The 19,666-nt window shown below is 46.8% G+C and overlaps 1 protein-coding gene across 1 annotated transcript in view; it reads right to left on the bottom strand.

Moving 5' to 3' along the window:
- Positions 1 to 19,666, bottom strand: part of PRDM5 (PR/SET domain 5) — a 120,688-nt gene that overhangs the window by 16,855 nt on the left and 84,167 nt on the right. The window contains 1 exon segment of the mRNA XM_074338556.2: positions 14,738 to 14,823. Within this exon segment, the coding sequence (XP_074194657.1) occupies positions 14,738 to 14,823 (86 nt within the window).

Raw genomic sequence — 19,666 nt, 5'->3', positions numbered from 1 at the left:
ACAGTGAACCAAATACATCCACTCACTGAGAGAAGGAGCAGCTGAGTCAGCAAACCTCACACACAAGAAAGGTGTGTATCCTGTACTTACAGGCATGATGTGGATGATAATAGCAAGGTCTGCGTTACATGGAATCAATTCAGACCCATTAAGTGAAATGCCTCCTGAGACCATTCCTGGAACAGCCCCTGGAATGGCCCCCACTGATCCGCTGATTTGGCAGCTGGGATCCAGCCTATGTCTGGCACGCACACTCTGGGATGTCGAGAGCTGGGTCAAGTCCAGTGTCACCAGCTGTAGGGTGTGGCCAGGTCTCAGGGAACCTCCAGGGTAGTCGTAAAGCTTACAGAGGTCCTCAAATGTCTGTCGCTTTGGCTGCAGCAGAAAGTACCTTACACTGACGACACCCCTGAGGAGTCTGAGACCTGCGATTTTCCACCCTGATAAGGATCGGTCCTTGGGCGAGTGTTTTATGTCACTCCCAAGTTGCCCTCGCTCAACTGCTGACCCTGGAGTGAAAGGCTCAGATCTGACTTCCAGTCCCCAAAGCCTCCTGCCCACTGTCCTGCCTCACGAGTTCCAGAAACCAGATCTCCAATCAGGAACTCTCCTGTGCATCAGTTACCATGCGGCATCCGGGCCCCGGCAAGCAGCACCATCTCAGTCACCGTGAACCAGAGTTTTGTAATGGAAAAGAAAACTTAGGGAAACAACCCCTCTGTTTGATGCGTCTTAAAGTATCAGTGTAATAAATAAGTAACAAGACGTATTGGAGAAATTGCTTCAGTCCCGATTCCTATTATTTCTATTTATAATCTTGAGCATATAATGATACAGGACACTACATTTTAAAAGTATGTAAGTATGCATAAATATCCTGTTTATATAATTCTTATTTCTATATTTAAAAATTAGAAAAAGTATAATATTTTCATATATTCTCTATATTTTATAATATATATTTATATTATCTGTATATGTATACTACTATACACATTTTTTTTTCTGGTTCTGATTCCACACAGTGATGGTTTCAGAGAACAGTTAGTCACGTTGAATAGTATCCAAATATTCATAAAAATAGAAGACCCACTGGTTTTTCATTAGGTGGATGCCCACTTTCCCTTGCGAGGGCCTGACATCCTAGAACTTGGTGTTCTCGTTACTTCTGTTCAAACTCTTATCTTTCATTTTCCCACCCAGCAGCATCCACCTGTGTCCATATGGCACCTCCTGCTGCACTGGAGGCGTGGAGTTAGCCTTTGTATATTCACCCTTAAATACTTTCTAGAAGGACTGAAGTCACAAGAAAGGGACCACCACATTACCAATCTCTCACAATGAGCAGATAAGCTAACTAAACAGCAAATACACACAAGGAATATGATTTGACTGGAAAATGCCCAAATCTGCCCACACGCAAAAGAAGGTCATTTACAATTGAGAACAGAATTGACAGTAAAAAACGGGGTTTTCCGAGTGTGTGTTCCAACAGTCCTCAGAGGCAGTGGCACTCAGGCCGCCCAGACGCTGGGAATCGGGCCCCCAGGAGGAGGTCACCTTCTCCCTAAGGAACTGAGGTGGCCACAGAGTGAGGACTTGGCACTCGGCATGACGTGAACAGGAGGTGGCCGGGGCCTCAGAGCTTCTCAGGGAAGCGGTCGCTTCAGTGTACGTGTGGCCTGTGTCAGGCTAATGGTGAAGGAGATTCAGGTTCTGGAAACCACCAACTGCCGCTTTAATTAAGAAATCAAAGATTTCCTCTTTGATGGCAGAAAAGAGAACATGACGACTGTAATTTAGACTGAAACCAAAATAAACGACCTGTATCCTCAAGGCCCTCTCTTTCCTTCTTGAATTTAAGAATACATGTCACGGTAACACCTAGAAATAATAAAAGAATCAAAGCATTTAAAAGCTAGCCGCAACCTCTCTGAGAGGAAGGCTGACGGCCGAGAGGTGACAGGTCCATGAGAGCCATGGTCCACTTGGCCTGACCACTGACCCTGATACCAACCTGCCCTGTGACCGACTGAGCCGTGCTCAGCCTGGACGTATCTTCCTGGAAACGTGTGGTACCTGAAACAGCCATCCTCAAAGATCTGAAAGCTTCTTACATTGAAAATGATGTTTCAATTCCAATGATGCAGAAACTGCAATCCTTCCAAACAGGAATTTCGGTAAAATGGAGGAGGTGAATTGCCCTTTATCGAAATTTCACTTATTGAAATGGATTACAAGGGACAAGCACTATCCCTCCCTGGTCGCTTCCAAAACATTAACAATATTTTACTGAAAATAGCTTAACCCATGCAAGTGAAGGGAAAATGCCTGTAGAGGTCATCCTGGTACTGCTGATCATTTCCTGTGAGGGGTGCCCGCTGACAGTCACCTTGGAGCATTTGCCTGCACCCCCTTTGCAGCAGGAGTCCTGGGCTCCCTGCAGGGAGGAGGAAGGAGGATCCGGGAGGAGGGGGGTCCTGTGCAGCAAGCTGGTTTTGAACTGAGTGAGAAATCAGCACCAGCTTTCTTACAAGTTTTGTGAAAGATCGGTTCATAAAACATGGAGCATAATTCTTTAGAGCATCTTCATAGCTATACACATAGTAATAAACAATAAGGCCTTTATCAATGAAGGGACCTAATTCCCAACCTTTGTGCAGCGTACCACTAGTCGTATGACTGACAAGTCACTTAACCGCTCTCAGCCCCACTGCCCTCATCTGTAACATGAGAGAGCATACCTTTGTCATAAGATTTGCTTATCCTTATTTTGTATTATATTAACCTGCGTTCTTCTATGCATTATCAAAATATGCATGTGAATAATACAATTCAAAATAGAAAAAGGTGCACTTTATGAAAATATAACTGGGGTGATTTTATGAAGAAAGGAAATTATGTAGGAATCGCTCCATATAGCATTGTTCTTGAAACCCATTAATGGGACCTTCCTATAAATAGATGGGCCTTTATTTCAAGATTCTTATGATACTTTAGCAGTTAAACCCCCTGAATAGAGTGCAAGATGGATACAGAATTCTGTTTCAGAGAGAAAATAGTATGAAAAATGTATTACTTTTCTAAGAATAACGGTCCCACTTCTTTAAAACATTAATTGCATATTGCCTATCTTAAAAACAAAGAAAAATTCCCTTTATACATTTCAGGCAGCAGGCACTGGCCTATAAATCCTGCAGGATATCATTAAAGTCTAAAGATAATAATACCACAGTGGTAAAGCAACCACCCGCTTAAATGCTAATGTTTATGGTTTTATTTTAGCTCAATCCGCAAACTGCTGTCCATGTACTCCCTGCTGACACTCCAAGTGCATGAGGGAGCTCAGGAGACATTCGGAGAGAACTGCATTGTTATTACAGACAGGGCTGCTTGAGCCAGGGCTGGGGAGGCGGGGCAGCAAGTTCTCTGACACCACTGTGCCCCAAACAGGTTCAGTCGGACACAGGGACGCCAAGGCAATGCTTCGGTTTCCATTGCGGGGGGCAGAGGAAATGATAGCTGGACTGGAACGCCACTGATGGAAAGCCCCGTGGATTATGCTCATCATTAACTGAGACTTTAGTCAGTTCAACAAATACTCAAAATAGGTCACAATCTAGGAAGAAATTTGAAAAATGTGTGCCCTATATTTCATTCTCATGGTAGTAATTGTACGTACTAACTACAGACTTAGCAATTGAGTTATAACTTTAATAGTCTTAACCTGCAAGATAGTTTTTGTAATTAAAACAACATATAAAAAGTTATTTCAGGGGGTTGAGTTGCTTGGGGTGAATATTTGTTTTTATGTCCCAGTTTTGTATTTTTAATAAGCCAGGAAGACCTAAGATCCTTGCTTGTCTTCTTCCTTTGTTCCCTCACTGGGAAACAAAAGCCTATTTGACTCATTACTACCTGCAGACTCAAGCCCCTCTTTCCTGGCTCAGCACAGAAAGCTCCTCCCAGTCTGTGGGACCTGCGGGGGTCCCCCACTTCCTGCCTAATCCTCTCCAGTGCACACTGTGCTCTGCCCTGTGTTTCTCACCAACACACAAAGCACAACCTCACAATGGTGCACACAGCTCTCAGTGCACTTAGCACGCACGACCCCCAACACTGCTGCTTTCCTAGAAAACTCATAACCAAGCTTTCTGACCCACTCAAAGCACTTCAGTGGCCTGTCCCTGGTCCCCATCGCACAGTTAGCGGCTCTGCTTCCCACGTGCCAGCGTTCCCGTCATTCACTGTTCATCTCTCTGAAAAAAAATCTAGTGTAATAGTGTGAGGGTCTGTCTCCGCTTATATAGAAAAGATATGTAAATACCAAGGATAAGTATAAAATGATAAGACGTGCAATTGTCGAATGACTGAACGAGTAAAAGAACTAAGCTCTAAGGAAAACTCTGCCACAAAAGTGAAAAAACTGCGCTAACCGAGTGGATTAACATCTCAGCAAATGTGTCCATGGCCGAGGTGGCAGGCAGGCCATCCAGAAAGTGATGCCTGACCCGGAGCTCTAAGGAGAGCCAAGGTCTCCGCAGGGAGAAGGCGGAGGCGGGAAGGACTACAAAGAAAGAGGTGAGACAACAAGGATGATTTCACTCATACCCTGAAGAAATACCGAAGCAGATGCAAAACACAGCATGGGCAGCTTTGGGAGGACACACGGTCAGACTGGCTGAAGCCCAGATGTCTGCACTCAGGAAGAGGAGGCTGGTCGGGGAGCCTCGGGTGGCATGGCCGGGGCGGAGGGAGCCACTGTGGAGGGTCGGCCTTTGGAGGCATTATTGTGGCAGCCATCATGGCTCAGACTGGGATTTCTGAACTTGTGTGTATGGAACACTAGCCCCAGTGAGATGGAGTAGAGCATGGACACACATGCGCACACACACACAGAGCACACAACACACACGGAGCACACAACACACACGTAGCACACAACACACATACAGAACACAACACACACAGCACACAACGTACACACTGTCGTGCGGGGTGTCATGCGGGGCCTCTGCTCCGCTCCCCTCATAAGAACGCAGGATGTGGCCAGGCCCAAAAGGAACACCCACGGAGCCATAGGTAGGGAAGTCATACCTATGTGGTCTCACTGGAGGTTGGGTTCACCGGACATGCGACCTGCTGTCGGCTTTGCTGCCAACCGACCGATGGCTCTCCTCTACTCTCCTCGACTCTCCTCCGTAGCCGCAGCAGTTTTACTAGTGGCCAATAGCTCAATGGTTACAGCTGACGGCCAACCAGCCACAGCTGACGGCCATCTACCACCTGAGCCAGCACCCCTCCATATGAGGCCGAGAGCCTGGAAACCACTCTTTGGGGCTCTGTCCCCCCACACACAGAACACAAGTCTTACACACAGCACACAACACACACACAGCACACAACACTCTTACATACAGCACACAAGACACACAGTACACAACACTCACAGCACAGAGCACACACACACACACACACACACACACACACACACACACACACTCACGTACTCTCTCACTCACCCTGCTCAGATTATCTTGTCAAATGCAGGTTAAACAAACTACACAAACTGTCTTTACTGCAGGACTTTTCAGAACCTGTGATATGCTTCTAGATCTCAGACTCCAGGAGAGGACAGCGGGTAGTGATCCCAAAGGGCTCCAACTCCTCCCTTGGCTTCCATGAGTGCACTCTGCTCTGGCCCCTCCTGCAGCCCCTCCTGCGGCCCCTCCTGCAGCCCCTCCTGCGGCCCCTCCTGCGGCCCCTCCTGCAGCCCTCCTGCGGCCCCTCCTGCGGCCCCTCCTGCGGCCCCTCCTGCGGCCCCTCCTGCGGCCCCTCCTGCGGCCCCTCCTGCAGCCCTCCTGCGGCCCCTCCTGCGGCCCCTCCTGCGGCCCCTCCTGCGGCCCCTCCTGCGGCCCCTCCTGCGGCCCCTCCTGCGGCCCCTCCTGCGGCCCTCCTGCGGCCCCTCCTGCGGCCCCTCCTGCGGCCCCTCCTGCGGCCCCTCCTGCGGCCCCTCCTGCGGCCCTCCTGCGGCCCCTCCTGCGGCCCCTCCTGCGGCCCCTCCTGCGGCCCCTCCTGCAGCCCTCCTGCGGCCCCTCCTGCGGCCCCTCCTGCGGCCCCTCCTGCGGCCCCTCCTGCGGCCCCTCCTGCGGCCCCTCCTGCGGCCCCTCCTGCAGCCCTCCTGCAGCCCTCCTGCAGCCCCTCCTGCAGCCCCTCCTGCAGCCCCTCCTGCAGCCCTCCTGCGGCCCCTCCTGCGGCCCCTCCTGCGGCCCCTCCTGCGGCCCCTCCTGCGGCCCCTCCTGCGGCCCCTCCTGCAGCCCTCCTGCAGCCCCTCCTGCAGCCCCTCCTGCAGCCCTCCTGCGGCCCCTCCTGCGGCCCCTCCTGCGGCCCCTCCTGCGGCCCCTCCTGCGGCCCCTCCTGCAGCCCTCCTGCAGCCCCTCCTGCAGCCCCTCCTGCAGCCCTCCTGCGGCCCCTCCTGCGGCCCCTCCTGCGGCCCCTCCTGCGGCCCCTCCTGCAGCCCTCCTGCAGCCCTCCTGCAGCCCCTCCTGCAGCCCCTCCTGCAGCCCCTCCTGCAGCCCTCCTGCGGCCCCTCCTGCGGCCCCTCCTGCGGCCCCTCCTGCGGCCCCTCCTGCGGCCCCTCCTGCGGCCTCCTTGGCTCCTCTCAGTTTCCTTTTGTTGGACCTTCTGCACTCAGCCAGTTTCTGCTTGTTCCTGTAGACTCAGAGGGAGCTCTCTGCTCCTGCAGACTAACTCTCACCTGTGTTTCTCCTGACCATTTCCTGCCTGTACACTCTCCCATGTGAGCTCGGTGCTCCCCCTAGGAGGTTCACAGTGCCCCTGGGACACCCCTCTGGTCCTTGGCATGCTCTGTCTCATCTGCTCTTCCCCCAGAATCCTGAAGGGCCAGAACCTTTTCTTAACCCTTCTTTGAAAACACCCCACGTAACGCAAGTTGAGTCAACAAACATTAGTTGGCCAACCGAGCCTAAGTACGCTCTTCTAAATCTTAAAGAATTACAATTAGAAACATACCGCATTAGTCAAAGAACGTTTCTTTCATCGGGCGCTCTCCATAGGCAACAATGGTTTAAAGTCATTGTTAAGCAAAGTTAAACAGAAGCTGCCACAGCGTTCCCTAAGCTGTGTTCTGTTGTGTTTGATTTTTCAGACGTCATGTGAGGCAATCAAGAAAGCCACACATCATAAGGACTTGCAACTGACCCCACAGGGCTCCGACCTTATTCCTATTGCCCAGGAGAGCAGCCCTATAAATCAGGTACCCAGATTGTCCACAAATTACCCTACACGTGGAATCCTGTCTAAACTGACATTACTCATCAGCTCAAATGATAATGAGCTCCCAGTGTCACCATACCTGTCATATCATCTGGGTACTGAGTCACATCATCACCTGTCACATCATCATCTTGATCCCAGCTGTGGTCACAGTCCCTGAGGGTCATGTGACAGACGAGAACTAAGGAGGCCCCTCTGTGACATCCGGCTCTGTTGCTGTACCCACAGGAGCAGGGATGAGCAGATCCCTCCAAATACATTTTACACATCAAAACTGTACCTGTTCAGCAGGTGTGCAGTATTTCACACTTGGCACCAGTTATCTAACAGCTGAATAAGCACCGATCACTTCAAATGCAGCCACCCCAAACACAGCCATCTAAAATGACTTGTGTGTCGTGGTTTTGTGGGTTGAGTGGGCCCCGCAAACAGTCCTTACTTAGAGCTTGCAGTGAGGTGGCTGCAGTGGAAATCCCAAGGCTCCCCTGGGCTCGGTGTCCAGATGGCTTACTTCCAGGGGTGCGTGCTGGCTGGTACCTGAGTGCCTGTTTGGGGCCTCGCCATGTGACCTGGGGTCCTCGCAGCATGGGGGGTGGTTCCAAGAAATACAGGAGAAAGCGGTAAGGGCTCTTCTGACCTTGCCTCTGCGGCATTAGAATATTCCTTCTGGGACATTCTACTAGTCAAGCAAGTCACCAAGGTCAGCCCCGATTCAAAGGAAGGGAAGTCGGCCTACATGTTGATGGAAAGAGCAGCAGCGCACCTGGGGAGGGAGAGTGATGGCAACCTCCTCGGCGACAACCTTACCGCACCGTTACTCCAATTAATGTGTCGTTTTAGAGCGACAGGACTTTCTTTTTTTCCCCAAAAATCAAATTAGACATAGAAATATTGAATGAAAATGAAAGTACCATTAAAAAACTCTGCAGAAAAATCATATTTTTTAGGGAGAAAATGATGCTGTCAGTCCCTGAAAAGGAAGTTATTTTTCAAATGGCATAATTGTTCCCTTTTACAAAGGAAAGGGAGCTGACTGTGACAGAATAAGAATGTTCAATTGCAGGTATAATTTCTGAGCCAAATAAAACACATGGTACCTTAAAGCCATTTATCTTAAATAATTCATTTACAAGACATATAAAATTCCCCAAGAAATATGTGGGTTCTAGAAACAATAAAACCAAATTAAAGGTATTTTCAAATAGTGGCAATGAGCCATATCCTCTTGTCCACACAAGAACAAAAGCTGATGAAGTTTAGAAAAATAAAAAAATGAAAACAAATTTAAAAGTTTCCTGTGAAATCATAATAAACTTTTTAAAAAGCTATTCAGTTTATTTTTAATCTCTTCCTCTCACCTAGCGGTAAAAACAGAAGTAGCGAGTGTGCTTCCAAGCTCTCAGCCTGTACAGTGTGACCCAGCAACGCCCCCCTAAAGCTACTGGCAACCTCCCATCTCTCCAGGGAACACGACCAGACCCCACAGCGCCCTTACTGGGAATCCAGGCTCATCGGTACTTCCTTCTCCCCATTACTCACCACCTAATAGAAACACTACGCGTGCAAACCCCTCGGTATGTCAGAGGTGTCTCTAATATCTGTGCCTACTTGCCAACCCCACGGCCACCTGGCATGGCTCCCGCACCTGGCCTCAGCCTGCTTCTGCCGGGGTCTCCCCGCCTCCCCTCCTGCCTCCTTCAGGTCCCCCTCGAGCAGGACTTCACAGCAACCTTCCCAAAGAGGGCTGTTCATGTCCCTCCCAGAAAACACATCACACAAAACAAAACGTGCTTCCAGTACTCGTACCGAGTCCCCAGGCCCAGCCTTTGTCAGTTGCCATCAGACTTCAACATACATCCTCAGACTGTCACCATGGACAGGCCACCCTGACTAGAGCTGTGGGCACCTCTCTCACTTTCCCCGGGTGGTTCCAAGTACCTACGAGGTATGATTAAAAACACGGTGAATGTTTACATTAAATAAAATGTATTATAGGGATTTATAGATGATGTAATACAGAATTGTACGCCTGAAATCTATGTAATTTTACTAACAATTGTCACCCCAATAAATTTTTAAAAAATGTATTACGGTAAAAGACACATTGTCATTAATCCCCCTCAAAATACTGCCCCCCCTCACTTTGCACACACTTATCCCATTGTTCTTGCCACTTGCTGAAGCAGTTCTGGAAGTCCTCTTTCATGAGTGTCTTTGCTTCATCCTCCATCATGACAATGCTCCATGTCACACATCACTTCTGGTATATGGCAATTTCTGTCAAATCAAAACATTACGGTGTGTCCTCATCCACCGTATTCACCAGATCTGACATTGTGTGACGTCTGGCTCTTCCCCAAAGTCAAAATGATTCAGGACATGGAGGCAGCCATGACAGTGCAACTGAAGACTCTCATGAAAGAGGACTTCCAGAACTGCTTCAGACAGTGGCAAGAACAATGGGATAAGTGTGTTCAAAGTGAGGAGTATTTTGAGAGGGATTAATGGCAAGGTGTCTTTTACTGTAATAATTTTTTATGTAAACATTCACGGTATTATTTGATCACACTTCATAGTAAGCCCTCCCCAATATTCCTCAAAGCTCAACTCAAAAGCCACCCTCTGTAGCATTTCCCGGGGTCGACTCACCACGCCCTGCCCACTTCAACAGACCTGTGCCTGCGTCTGTCTCGAGGTTCTTCTGCAGGCCTCACCTGCGTTCTTCTCCATGCGTTCATGAAGGCTCCCAGCTGGGTCTCCCCCTGACAAGACCCCTTGTGCTTCTCAACCAGGCGGCGGAAATGCCACGCGATGCCCTCATAGCTGGAGAAGTTCCGCTGGCCTCTTCCCTTAGCAGCCTCGCCTCCCTCCTCTTCCTCCTCGAACCTCCTCACCCAGAAGGACTTCACCTTCTCTTTCCTTCGACATCATGCTTCCGTGGCATCCACGTGACTGACCAGCTGCGTGCTCTGTTCACGTTTTCTCCTGTTTGTTTTTTCTTGCATAGTTTTCAAATTGCTCCAGCACAGCACCCGAAAGCTTCTGGCTAAACCCAGCAGCGCTCGGTGCCTGGGGACTCGGAGACACCCCCTCCGTCTGGGGGACTCTCGCTACACGGTGTCAGTAGAACGTGCAAAGTGCACACGTCTGTTAAACCCACCAACAATCTGGACCACCTGAGGAACCGGGCCAGGAAGTTTCATAAAAGCAAAGTGACAAAATATCAAACAACATAAAAGGCTCGCTGCTACTATTGACCACGGCAAGTAATTCCATTTTAATATCTGTAAGAACTAATTTGCCTCTTCCTGCAAACCAGGCTGGAGAGACAGCTGTGAACTCAGACCCCTCAGACCTGTGGAAGCTAATTGGGGTTTTTAAGTGGTGTTCAAAAGGCAGAGTTTCTGAAATAACTTTCTAATAGGTCCAGGTGCTTTTCGTGTTGAAAATCAAAAGTGATTAAACAAGACGTGAAGCTTTCTGTGGTAAATGGACACAAACAACAGTTTCTTTTGAAGCTGATGCTTCAAAATGGATATTTGTGAGCATGTCCCCAGCTCCCTGACAGCGAGTGTTCTGGCTCAATGCGTCCGAGACAAGAAAACCCACGGCCCATGATTTCCAGGTGATCTATTGTCCCTAAGTGCGATGTACTCGATGGACTTGAGACGTTCCACACAGAGTTAAGCCACTGACATTTGTCTGCCTCAGACGGATCTGGGGAGTCAGCAGACCTGTCAGACAGACCGCAGGCATACAGAGAGGGGGTTTGGCAGTACGTTGGGAGCATTTCCAAGCCTAAAAGCCCTGGGAAAATTCGTATTTCCTCTTGAGGTTGTTTTAAAAAGTCTTGGTTTCAAGCCGCAGTGTCCACAGTATGAAAATTGCCCCCAAAGAGGCTCTGATTCCCCCAAAAGCTGTTTTCTCCATCCCCCAGGCAAAGACAAAGCCCACGAGGGGAAGGAGACATGGCAGACAGGGTGAGGACCTTGACAGCCCCGAAAGGCTCCCAATGCAAGACCTCAGCCGGAGCCTGACCTCTGCACCTTGGGGGGCAGGGCCCCGTGTACACACGGCCCGTGGCCTGCGGCCTGTAAGTGGGGTGCTTCCCTGGCTGAAAGGCGGTGATACCTGGACGTGCCGAGTAAGGACTTCTGTTTCCATCAGCTGCCAAGGAACAGAAAATGAATCTACAGCCATTAAGTGGAAGAAGGGATCGTGGCAAACCTAGACAGCTGCGAATCCGTTACTGGTCTCGGGATGTGGGAAGCTACAGAGAATGTCACCCCCTCCCTAACAAGGAGAAAAGCTGGGTATCCACGTCACTGTTTGGAACCCAACGTCATGAGGTATTCTGTGGATGAAGGTCATGGGACAAGCAGGTTAGCTAAACAGTCACCAAGATGGAGCACAGAACTGCTGCGTCTCTGTTCGAGCTCAGGGAAAGAGGCTGCCGCCGCCAGAGTGGGTCGGGAGAAACAAGTGAAACTACTGTTACTAACTAATAATAACAGCACACACGGAGCAGGATGAATACAGAGAAAAACACATCTAGTATAACACAGTCAGCATGCTGAAAACTAAAAATAAGGAAAATATATTGAAGGAAATGAATGAATGACCAGGCCTGGCCTCTCCAAGAAAGACTGAATGACTGTTCAGCCTTCTAGTAAAAGTAGGCCTTTAGCAGAATTATCTCCCCCACGTGGTCCCTTGCTGCACCCCATAAACAATACCCAGAGTGACAGGACTGAGTCCTCTCCCTGAGGCGTCCACGCAGGAACCGGCCTGGCGTGGCATTTTGTGTAGACCCACCAAACCTTAAAGATGTAACTTGCTGAATGATACAGTTTTTGTTATTGTTGTAATGGAATGAAAGTTAGCTTTTGAAATGGGACAAAAAAATATCTGAAATTAGAGCTATCCAAATACTAACTGCCGCTGAGCTCCCGGATGGCTCAGTTGGTTAGAGTGAGTCCTCTCAACCACAAGGTTGCCAGTTCGAATCCCGCGAGGGAGTCACCCCTTGAGACTAACAACGGCAACTGGACCTGGAGCTGAACAGCGTTCTCCACAACTGGGATTAAAGGGGTGACAACTTGACTTAGAAAAGGTCCTGGAGGTGCACACTGTTCCCCAGTGGAGTCCTGTTCCCCTTCCCCAATAAAATCTTAAAAAAAAAAAAGAAAGAAAAATGAAAAATGAAAGCAGAGTCTGAGGCCCAACCCGCAAGGCTGGTGTTTCCTGACCCTGTTTCCTGCTGGACCTCTCCACCAGCTGTGTGGGGGTCTGTCTGAAGTCCAGGCCCAGGGGGTCGCCGGAGTCAAAGCCAGGTCGGCCATCCTCATGAGCAATGAGCGGTACAACCTGCTGCAAAGGTACCAGCCTGCACCTGGGCACCTTGAGGCAGCTTCGGGATCCCTGAGTCAAGGCTCAAATATTCATGTGAACACGAGACTTACAAATGTGGGGCCATTACTGCCTTTGGTTTCATTTGAGAAAACCCAGGAAAGTAGATCAGAATAAAAGCCCAACGTCTGTAGTAGGTGAGCGGGTGTTCTCTGCGCCCGTTGGCCTGGGTTCCAGTCCCCACTCTGCTCCTGACTCACTTGTGCCTCAGTTTCTCATATTTACAAAGGGATCATACGACACGTTCCTCACAGCAGCTGCAGTGAATTGTTCCAGGCGTGGCTGAATTGCCGGGAGCCTTCAATGAACTCGTAAATGTGAAGGACCAGAACGGGACCTGGCATATCCCTGCTGGGCTTTGCATTTATTTCAACTATTTGTGTCATTCTAATGAATAAACTTCAGATGAAAATAAAGTAAAACACAAGTTAGTTGAATTGGAAATCACACACTTTCCTGGGAAAACCCAAATGGTCTCCTTTTCCTGAAGTGACTGAAACGGCCTCTTCTGTGGCGTAACTATGTCTGTGACAGTAAGCACAGGACACAGTGTCACAGGGACCCAGGGGCGAAGGCTCTGGTAACATCTCCAGTCTGACAAGAGGACCCAGGGCCGCTGCGTGTACGTCGGCATCTTTAAAACACATTATTGGCCACTGTGACCACTGCACACACACATAAAATAACAGCCACACTGAAACTAACTCCCACCTCTTGAATAAGGCTCACTGTAAAATAAGTATTTTGAATACGTACATTTAAATCCTATTATTCTGAGCAGTAATATCTGCCTAACCCTTTCCTGTTCATGGAGCCATTTAACGTCTTGGAGGTTCTCCAGTTTCTAATGTTCGTACAAGACAGGCATGATATTATAAATCAGAATGACAAACCTGCTGTGGGTTTGCTTTAATGAGCAGACAGGCGGCCTCTCTCCTCCACCACAAAAACCAGAAGAGAACTTTCTTAAGAACCTTGGAGGGTAGCTTTTACGGCCCACAGAAGTGAAGTGGAAGGCTAAAGCATTACTATACTGGAAAGGATATCATCATTATGTGTTTTCTCTCAAGTTTTTATGTTACAGCTAAGGTAAAAGTGAAATCCAGGAGAGGCCCGAATTTGAATTGCTCTTAAGGGGATGAGGCATGGCTCTTAAGTTTTGAAAATGTCTTTTCTATATAGACCGTAAGCCCATTAAAGGCCACACTTTAAAGGAACTCTGAGAAAGAGGATGCAGTGAAATGATGGATGGAGCAAAACCAAGAAGAGCTATTGAAAACAACATCCAGTTTTCCCATGGCAAGTTCATAGAAAGAATCTAATTGTGCCCCGAACTGAACAGTAGGCTAAGAAACGAGCTGGATGGAGGGGGAGCTGCTCACATTGGTTACAGCATGTGAGGCAGATGCTTGCGCCTGGGAAAGCCATCTACAACAGAATGACGGCCGTCAGGGAGGGAAGAGTACAGCCGAGGAACAAAGAGCACCCTGGGAAAAAAGACTGACGCACCGGGCACGCCTGCAAAGCAGGGAGCTGTCCTTCCTTGACTTCCACCCCTCCCAACCATTTCCAGGATTTTCCACAGCTTTCTTGCAAATATACCTGTTCATGCGTATGAATGACCACACGCTGACAGACTCACCTCTATTCAAGGGCATTCCTCTCACTGTCAACTACCCTGCAAGACAGCACCTTCTCATCTGTTAGTGTTAAAATGTCACAGGGTGTTTATTTGTCAGTTTGTCGGTTATAACTCCTACTACCCCTGAAAATGGAGTCACAGTTCAAAGAATGGGGACTCTTTTGGGATTTGGATTTTTGTTTCTTTCGTTGCTTTGTCTTTCAAAACAAATCCCTAAATGTCCATCATAAATATAAACATACAATTTTTATATAGAAAGGTGATATGTCACCTTTATTTTCTCATGTAAACCTAAATATTTTCTTTTTTTCTTTTTTTTTTTTTTTTTTTAATATTTTCTAAAGAAGTATGGTTTTTATGAGCAATATGAATGACAGGCTGTAATCTTACCCTGGTGTGAGTCCGAATGTGCATTTTCAGTCCGTCATTTTTGCTGAATCCTTTGTCACAGTAAGGGCACTGGTAAGGACGCTCACCTACAAAACAGGAAGGCTTCATGGCAGCAAAACGTGAGGCAGCAAAGCGAGCATGTGCCATCACCCTCCTCCCGCACCCGGACCCTGTCCCCACCGCCCTGCATGTACGGCGGGGCAGACACCCTGGCAATGCCAGCAGTGGCCTGGCCGTGAGTCTGATTGTTCTGTCACTGTACTGCTCATTCTGAGGGTCTTCAATTGCTTCGTGGGCAGTTGGTTTAGAAAAAAAAAGGATTTCATATTCTATCTCAGGATGATGAGTTTCCAAACCATTTCATAGAATTGGTACATGTTAAACAGAACCATTGGTAATTAAACTAAGTAGTAGTTGATCCACACTTTCTGATAAAAGCAAGGACCTCTCATCTAGAGGTTATCTAGAAGCCATTATACAAAACAAGCAAGCATACACATACACATCACATTGTTTTAAAATGTTCTACTTTGAAATGTGACAAAATGTGACAAAAGTTAATCTCCAGGAGGAATCTGAAGCTGCCCTCCAGTTAGTCTGATCATACAAAGGACAGTTACTCCAAATCACTATTTATTCCCTCATTTAAATACTGACATGGCAGATGCTAGACCCTGGTTGCAATCAAAGACCAACACATAAAATATTTTCCTTTAGCAAATACAAAACTTCTGTCTGTCTTTCGTTTACAGCTACTCTTCATGTCACATAACTTATGTGTGGTTTTGCTCTCCAGCACCAACAGAATAGCCAGCAAACAAAATCAATGAATGCAGTTATCAAGTAATTTAGATGCTAATTAAGCCTCATCTAGTAGGCTATGCTATTATTTTCTTTCATAATCGCTAAATTTCCTCTATCACCATGAAAAGGTTAACTTCTTTTAAAAGCATGGCCTTGCCTCCCTTTTTGGAATCTGATTGTCCTGAGGAGCTTGAATACTGCTCCTCATTCCAATCCTAACTCTGAGAAAGATATTTCACCTCACCGAGCCTCCAAAAATGAGGTAAATTATGTCCACCTCATAGGTACAGTGACCATGTATTCGGGTTTGCCTGAGGCAGTCTCAGCTCATACTGCTTATCCTGAATCAATGCTCCCTTTCACAGTCACAAGTGTCCCAATTAGGACAATAAAAAGATATGGTCACCTATCCTGGATTGAATTGCGCCCCCTGAAATCCACATGTTGAAGTCCTGACCCCAGGACCTCAGAATGCGACCTCATTTGAAAATAGGGCCTGGCACATGTGACTGGAATAATGCGGGCCCGTAATCTGGTATGACTGGTGTCCTTTTAAGAAGACAGCCATGTGAAGACAGAGACACAGAGGGATAACGCCACATGAAGAGGGAAACACCTTGGTGGAGAGGCGGGGGGCTGCTGACTCCCTCTGGTCTCTCATTTCCAGCCTCCAGAACTGTTAGAAGACAGAGGTTTACTGTTTAAGCTACTCTGTGATGCGCCGTTACCACAGCAAACTAATGCAATAACCTCGTCATCATGGCGGCAATGACCGTCACTCACATTTGTCTGCTGCTCCTGGGACCGTGTACACACTCAGGACAGAAACCGGAAAGTGTAGACAGCTGGATTTGCATCCCATCCCACTGCTGCCCGGAGAGCCAGTGGCGCTGAGCTGGCGCGTTTGGGACACCGCGTACCCGCAACTCCACCCATTTATTCTACTGGCCCAGAACAGAGGTCCAGTTTTACAGGGCGTCACTGAATGACTTTGATAAAAGGAATGTGTGGGAAAACAAGGGTGTGTGCTCTGCAGACCCGCCTGGACCCTGCGCTCCACTGCTGCCCCTCTGCTCTTCTGGTTGGAGCCTGGTCAGGTCATCCCTGCCTTGCTCAGACTCCAAGCACAAAGCCTTTGCTGCCCCCACACTCAGACGCTGGGATAATCTGGAGAAGTCAGTGTATTCCTAACTATTAAAGGCATTCACTTAACCAGTCTATCAAAGACAAGCTGTCGTTCCTGGGTGTCTCTCACAGTAAGCGTATGCTACTTTCCTTCATTATCTGAAATTACTGTGATGGCTACGTTTGAAGAAAATATTTTGTCTACGCAGAAAATTACCCTGGTCTGAACAGGAAGTAGCCTTGAGTCTGAGTGAACTCTAAGAAGACGCGTCTTTCTTTCTTAGGACACTGCCAGTCCACAGGTTCTGTGCACAAAGCGATGCAAACCCTAAGAGCCACTCATTTCTAGTATCTCTGGCAGATTCAGCCACTGTCTTCACTTTGTTTGGGCAAATCAGTGCTCAAATTCTGGCTAGCATGCACATTAGTTAAGCTGAAAATTAGCTAATAAAATGGAACTAAAACCCCATCTAAAGTGGAAACAATTGTTAACAACAGCTGAAACGTATAGCACCTACGATCAGCCTCTGTTCTGTTTATGATGCTTAATGAATAGCAGCAATTTTCATTCTTGCAACAACATTATGATCTAGGTAGCATATCCCTAGTTTACAAATGAAGAGAGCAAGGTACCAAAAGGATAATTTGCTCAAAGTGATGCAGCTATCGAATGATGGAATCAGAATTGAACCCTAACCCTTAACTGTATGCCATCACATACTATACATTAATAATATGGCTAGTATTTTGTGTACAGTAGGTTAGACTTTTTAATGTTATTGACAGAAACTCTGCTTCTTGCAATGACAGTTAACATTAACCAGATCTTTCTGCCTGGTAGATGGAGGCATTCGTCCAGTTACCAAAGCTCATCAGGAAAAAGTGGGGAATGTGTGTTGTGTCTCAAAGCAAGTCCCAAGTGATTGCAAATCCTGACATAATGTGAAGCTGAGGCTGGAGAACTACACAGAGCTAATCACCTTCAACACTGAGAAGTGAAATACAATACCGGCAAATATCACACACCACATGATGCGATTTAGCTACCGGTCGTCAGATTTAACGAGCACAGTGGCACAAACAATACTGATGTGAACAGAACGGCAAAATGTTTTTCACTTAACTAAGGAAAATAGATGAGCTCTTTGCATCTGCTTCTTTCTTCAAATTATGTGCTGGCACCGAGTAACATTAAAACCCACTTGTGTTTTCTTCAAACACATCAAGGAACACACAGGAAAACACTGGCAACTGCAAAGGTTTGATTTTAAGTTGACTTTAAAAGGTGCCACAAACTGGATACTCATGAAGCTACTTGAGTCATTCATTCAATTGTTATTTTTCGAGCACCTACCATCTTCTAGTTACTGACCTGGGCTTTGGGAATGGAGTTACGGACCGATTCACAGAATTACTGTGTCTTCTATTTTACCAGTGTAATGAGAAAGACAAGCATACGTTAAAGAAAAAAACACACGATAATTTCAGATACTGATAAATTATATGAAGAAAAGAAAGCAAGGAGACAGGTTTAAGAAAGACCTGTGTGGGAGTGGGCAGGAGAAGCGCCGAGCTGACATCTTGAGAAAGGCATAAAAACTGAATGAATGTAGTTCCCTGTTGCCAATTTAACAATTTTCAAGCATGCTTTTTTGGTAACACTTCCTCTTTGAATTTGAATTATTTTATCCGACTGGGCTTAAAATAAGTGCCTCGAAATATTCAGGGCCACCTGAGGTGGAAGTAGCTTAACAATATCTGAAATGTACAAGGACATGTTCAGAAAAAGGCTCCAGAAAATCGGAGGTTGGCCTTTCACAAGCAGCTAGTGGTAATGAAAAGGGACCTTTAGATGTCACATGGAATACTTTACCAGAATCTAGCCTGGTCCCCAAACAAGTCACCTTGAGTCTTTGGCAAAGCAAATGCATTATTGACAACCATGCACTGGCAAATATGGCTAAAAACAATAGGAAAAAAATCAGATTCTGGTTTAATATATGCCATTAGAATAATAATTTCTTGATGTTACCATTGTTTTATGCATTGTAATGTTAAAGATGTCAGAAAAACTCTGGCCCTCACCAAAGCATGAACATATTCGTAGTAAAACGGCATCTTCGGTTTGTGGGGGGAGTGACGGTGAGCATGGATCTTCGTGACACAAGGCTCCTAAAGCCACCTACTCACTGACTGTCCATCTATTGTCACACGGCCATCCCAACATCCAACATCCTGACACAAATCCTCTCTAAAGATCTTTGTTTACATAACAGGAAACTAATAAAGAAAAATCTTACAAACTTTGATATTCTTAAATTCCGCATCTGGATTTCTTAAATTAGAGTATGGATTGAATTTAAGACATGTACTGACCACTAAGTCAGAGGGCTCAGAGATCAGATTTTATTTCATGCTTTTAAATACATCGAATGCAACAGATTGAGTAAAAATGATTATGATCAATCTGGAAAATTGAAAACTCTACAAAATGGTTAAAGTGATAAATTTTGTTTTATATATATATATATATATATATATATATATATATATATATATATATATAACCACAACTTAAAAAGTGTACATCAAATGAGCCTAGCATGTTTTCAAAGATTTTTAAGCAAACAGGAAAGTTTAATATATAATGTATACCTTTTTTTAAAAGATTTATTGGGGTGACAATTGTTAGTAAAATTACATAGATTTCAGGTGTTCAATTCTGTATCACATCATCTATAAATCCCATTGTGTGTTCACCACCCAGAGTCAGTTCTCCTTCCATCACCATATATTTGATCCCCCTTACCCTCATCTCCCACCCCCCACCCCCCTTACCCTCTGGTAACCACTAAACTATTGTCTGTGTCTATGAGTTTTTGTTTCTCATTTGCTTGTCTTGTTCTTTTGTTGTTTTTGGTCTATATACCACATATCAGTGAAATCATATGGTTCTCTGCTTTTTCTGTCTGACTTATTTCGCTTAGCATTATACTCTTA

The sequence above is a fragment of the Rhinolophus sinicus genome, chromosome 15 (genome assembly GCF_057876585.1).
Source record: "Rhinolophus sinicus isolate RSI-liver-muscle chromosome 15, RSI-T2T, whole genome shotgun sequence".
Lineage (NCBI taxonomy): Eukaryota > Metazoa > Chordata > Mammalia > Chiroptera > Rhinolophidae > Rhinolophus > Rhinolophus sinicus.
Note: the sequence above shows the minus strand (reverse complement) of the source record. Positions and strands in the feature narration are given on the sequence as shown.